This window comes from Asparagus officinalis, chromosome 10 (assembly GCF_001876935.1).
Source record: "Asparagus officinalis chromosome 10, Aspof.V1, whole genome shotgun sequence".
NCBI lineage: Eukaryota > Viridiplantae > Streptophyta > Magnoliopsida > Asparagales > Asparagaceae > Asparagus > Asparagus officinalis.
Genome location: NC_033803.1, coordinates 64,580,993 through 64,586,219, shown reverse-complemented (window position 1 = coordinate 64,586,219; position 5,227 = coordinate 64,580,993). Strand labels below are relative to the sequence as shown.

At 35.6% G+C, this 5,227-nt stretch overlaps 1 protein-coding gene across 1 annotated transcript in view; it reads right to left on the bottom strand.

Moving 5' to 3' along the window:
- Nucleotides 611-5,227, bottom strand: part of LOC109825029 (ABC transporter G family member 3) — a 25,015-nt gene continuing 20,398 nt past the window's right edge. The window contains exons 9-13 of the mRNA XM_020391709.1: nucleotides 4,771-4,962; nucleotides 3,993-4,079; nucleotides 1,839-2,111; nucleotides 1,627-1,734; nucleotides 611-1,033 (exon numbers count right to left, since the gene is read on the bottom strand). Coding sequence (XP_020247298.1) covers nucleotides 776-1,033; nucleotides 1,627-1,734; nucleotides 1,839-2,111; nucleotides 3,993-4,079; nucleotides 4,771-4,962 — 918 coding nt within the window. The 3' untranslated portion in view covers nucleotides 611-775. The remainder of the gene's footprint in view (nucleotides 1,034-1,626; nucleotides 1,735-1,838; nucleotides 2,112-3,992; nucleotides 4,080-4,770; nucleotides 4,963-5,227) is intronic.

Genomic DNA, 5,227 nt, shown 5'->3' with positions numbered 1-5,227 from the left:
TCTAGACTGTGAAATGGGAGCAACAAGCCCCAAGGTTTTTACTTAGCTGGTACTAAGCTAAGGTTCCTCGGAGGAAAAAAAATATAGAGCCTTTATTCTGTATTTTTCAATTATTTATATAAATATTATTCTTGCATTTGCAGTATGCCAGACAGCTATCATCTTTATCTTATAAGACTACCACCTCCCTATTTGCACAACTAAGAATAGCACAGGCAAAACTTTACTATCAGCATACTCAATACTTTTGTCACAACCAACTTGAACTTCCTTGAAGCTTGGCAATGGGAAAACTGTTGGCTGAGAGTTTACTGTGCAGTTACAAATGTACAGCACATGGAATCAACTAATCCAAATCTGGTCTAAAGATGTAATGCTTCCACATGTAGCAAGATCATCAGAGAAATTACAGCAAGCTCCTACAGCAATCTAGTTTTTACCATGAGTTTGACAAAACAACAAAGGGCTTGAAATAGCAGCTACAGTATCAATGTACTGACCTTATCTAAGTAATCAAACAAAAGTAACAACATTCCAAAGGTATTGTACAAATAACTAACTGAAGTACCAAACAGTACATAGAAAAGTAAATTTTTTGGAAGAGAGACCATTAGTCTTTGGTGATACTTGCTATATTCATGTAAATAAGAAAACACTCACACTGTTTAAATATTTGCATCTTTCCAAATTCAGCTATTCATAGAAGGTTTTCTGCTTTCAATTTTTTTACACGTACAACAAAAAGGAATTACGAAACCAAAACAAAAGATTAAAGTCACCTTGAGGTCGCCGTATACATTCCAAGCCAACAAAATATCCATCTGCTGAGTTTTTCTCTTATACGAAACCGAAGCAGAACAAACAAGAGTATATGATACCCCCCGGCCATCAGAAATAGCACAAGAAGATTGTCCCACTTCGCATTTCTCGAATAAGAAATGTCGTAAGAACCACGAACAGCTTGTACTCCAGGAATAGCCCTCACTTGTCCAACTGCAAATGAGGTACCAATGTACTCATTCTCCAAGAGTCCCTGCAGTATTAAATTTCCAAAAATTGTATCAGATGTGAAGAACATGAGAAAGTATCCACTAGTCTCAGTCTGTGTCATTAATGGTGCATCAAATTGATGTTTGTACTTGAATTAGTGGAGTTAGGATTTGTACAATAATCCAAGGGTCAATATACATTTGGGGTATTATTACATCACGCACCAAGAACACTAGATACTTTCTCGCTGAACAAGGTTTTATGTTGTCTGTAGCTCAATACATGTACATTATCTATACAATGAGAGCATCACAGGGTTTTTTTTATCCCCGCATAGTACTTGAGTGGATTTGGATCCGCACCACTACCAAAACCTAGTGAATGGAACACTACCTTTTATTCCAACCATTGATTATTTAATGGATCGGTTGAGAAGGGTTGTGGCTTGTTTCAAATATAACACTTACCATTCCCCATGAACTACACACATTCCTATATTACAGTCAAGAAGACAAATTGCAACCAAGCATTAAACATCAACAACTGAAATTAAAAGTAGCGGTCTCTCCACTACTTCTTAGTAGTACTAGTCAACTTAAGCTACAGTACACGCAATAGAAGTCAGGAGAAAACTACCTGAATGGAGTAAGTGTGAAATGCAACATAAGATAATGGGTACTTCCAAACGGGTTGGGGAAGGTTATACCGGATCCTGAAATATCCTGCCACAAGCGTCATTAGAACCTGGGAATTAAGAGCAAGAGCAATTTTGATATAATATTAGTATTTTCTTTTGAATTATGAAAATAAATGCTAAAGTCATTGTAGAAGAGAATGTGGATACTTACATGAACGAGGATCATAGTCATAATAGAAGAGAAGGTGTTGAGCCAGATATATGCAACAACCATCATAAGCCCTTCATTTGCTAATAAACACATGAAGATGTTCAGAACAAAATACATTAACAAGCTGAACTCCTCCCTCAAACCAACCAGGAAATAGAAGACTAAAGTTGAGGTTATGGAAATGAGGAACAGGAAAGGAATGCTTGAGAGGAAATGACCAAGCAAGAAAACTGCTGCTCCTGAGTGTTGGTTTGATTGCTCATGGAAAAATATCTGCATAGATTAATTTTCATTCAGAATACAACTTTATAAAGGCAGATCAAACAGAATAATACAAAAAAGAATTAATCAATATATGTGACATGACAAAGTAAAACATGGGTGCATTTTGTTAGTGGGGCTAGAACTTTTCTTGAATGAAGACATTTCTATGGAAAAAATAGAACATCTTCAAATAGAACATTTTTAAGTATACAAAACTGCTTTAAATTTGTGGCTACCATGTCAAAGGACCCTTCCACTACACTAAAACTCCAAACTAAAACTCCAAAGTTATGGTGAGAGTTGAGGCTTATAATCCTTATGTCTTGATAGTGCACAAAAACTCCAAAGTTGAGGTGACAGTTGAGATTATAATTTTATATTCTTACATGTCCTTGCCAGCTGAGAGCCCTTTTTATGGGAAAAAATATGGACTCACACAGCGGTATCATTTTTTTAGAATCCATTTTAAACTCGTAGTTGGTGGAAATTGAACCTCGGTTACTCTAGTACAATCTTAAAGTCCCTACCACTACACCAAAATTCTAAAGTTATTGTAAGGGTTGACAGTTATAATTTTATATTCCAACAATAATTTTAATACACAGATGGAAGCAGATTCCTTTGCACAAAACCTTCTCTTGTTTTTTTGTCCAACTTTCATACAAGAAGTAAATTGTAAACCAGAAAATAAGTGCTAATCCATAGGCATCTTGTTTGTATTAAATCAAAACGTGAGACTGCTTCGATGGAAGGTAACCAGATTCTAATGCTATATATGATCTGCTTGGTGGCCCGTCTAAACCATGTTGAAGAAATAACACCATGAAGAGGAACTTACAAGTTTTTACTGGTAAAAAGGGCTTGGACCAACAAGCCCAGACCAAAAACTAAATCATTCGGGGTTCGGGGCCAGAGATCCTATAGTATGGACCAGTCTTAATTTTGGTAGTTCTCATTAATATATATTGCATTTCGTTTCCTGATTATATTTAGATTCAGGTAGGGTTATATAATATGAGGGCCATCTTATGTGAAATTTATGATATTTTGATTTCAATAGTTTCTTTTGCAGAATTATATTCCTGCCAGCTAACCAATGCATCAGATTCTAGAAATAGTATGTGCAATAAGGAAACTGTCCCTGATAACTTGCACTCATTGAAAAAGACAGTCTTTCATTAAAAATTTCTACAATTGATCTTTGATGCACAAGCATGTTCACATTGTTTTAGTTCATGATAAAAACCATGAGGCTAAGGCTAGAGGGTGTAAACAAACTATGATACGGCAATCAGATAAGGCTTGAAAGCATGAGATCATTTGTATATGTCGTTTTTTAAAAGAGTAGTTCCCAGCAAAGAATTGCTAAAGGAATTTATTATGATTTTAGTCCATAACCACCATATCTACTCTGTTAACATACTATAAGTTAACTGTATCAGATTTATACATCAAAATCATATATATATATATAAGATTATTTAGCTTCAACAGTTGTGTTTAGCCAATAGCGTGGTGTCATGTACACCTATATTAATATATAATCGTACACTAATTGGCCCGTCCCAAAATAGTAAGAGAACCTTGAAGGGACAATCTTGCCTTTCCAAGATAAGCACTGGGAACTATATGGAATAATTTAATGCAGAAAAACTATTTTCTCAGCAAGTACGCTTTCAGCAATGCATAGAATATAGGTATTAAGGCATGGCTGGACAGCCTTCGTTCAGAAAAGAAGAAAATGAAATGGAGACAGGACTATAAGATGTAGAAGGCAGAATGAAAATAATGATAATAGATGCTACATAGACAATGTTAGTTAAAAATAAACCTTTGCGAAAGGAAGTTATCTTAAAATTACTATTAAAAGATGAGGGATAGAGTAAGTACCTTGAGTTCTTTTATATGAGCAGGCAACCCGGCAATGCTGAGCAATAAGATAAATGATACAAAGACAAAGATGGCTGAAACTCTTACCTGCGGTTATTTGAAAAATAAGATCATCACGAAACTTGTATACATTTATCTTAGCCTCTCAAGGATTTATGCACTTGTACCAAGTTAGATAATCCCTTTATGCAAAAGCTAAAACTGATGAATGGCGGATTAAAAATGTATATCCAGCAAATTTATCATTGAGATACATTGTACATGCAAGAGATGCGATCTCCAGTTCGACCATGCTAGGTTCTAAAAAAGATAAGGGCAAAGTTCACAAAACCCCCTAAAGCTTGGGGGTCTCATAGAAAACCCCCTAAACTTTTGGGTGTCTCACAAAACCACCATAGACATTCAAATATTTCCGATGTAGCCCCCAAACGGTGTTAATGGCGTCACAGGTTGTCATTTTGATTGCGTAGGAAATTAGTGTTTGTTGATCCATCATTAGGGGTTTTTTAAGAAAAAAAACTTGGTTTTTTTTTTGGTGGGGGGGGGTGTTGTCAGATATCCCAAAGCTCAGGGGGTATTTGGTAGGAAAGTTCAGTGGGGAACTCCTGAAAGTTCAGGGGGGTTTGTAAAACTTACCCAACAAATAAATTCAAAATAGGAAGTTACTTCATTGGCTGAATGTAGTTGAAAATCAAAAGATGCAAATTATGATGTATCACAAGTACAGAAAAGTATAAGTATTTTTCCATAATAAGTCAAGAAACTTTGGTGGACTTACCATTACTGATGACAGAGTGTGGCCAACGTTTGAAAATATAGTACCAACAGAAAGCGTGAGAAGCATATACAGAACAAGCCGGATCCAGAAGTATTTCCATTCCCTTGACATAATTACCAAAGACCTCCATGTTAATACTGCAATTCGAGTTGCATCACTAGCTCTTCCCTTACTTTTAAGACAAGGACCTTCCTGCAAAATATAGGTTGCAGAGAATTCATTAAGCAGAACAAAGGACCATTCATCAAACATTCAAATCTACTGTTTCGTAAAGTTAAGTAAGTTTGGGTTCTTTATTGTTCTACCTATGACCTAAAGACCAAGTTTTGTAATTTCAAATAAGGGTAAATTTCATATAACCCCCTTCTTCATCTATACCTTCACTTGCACTTATCACCCAGCAGCTATTTGTCTAGCACTCAGAATACACATTTTGAGAAGGATAACATTGCAGATA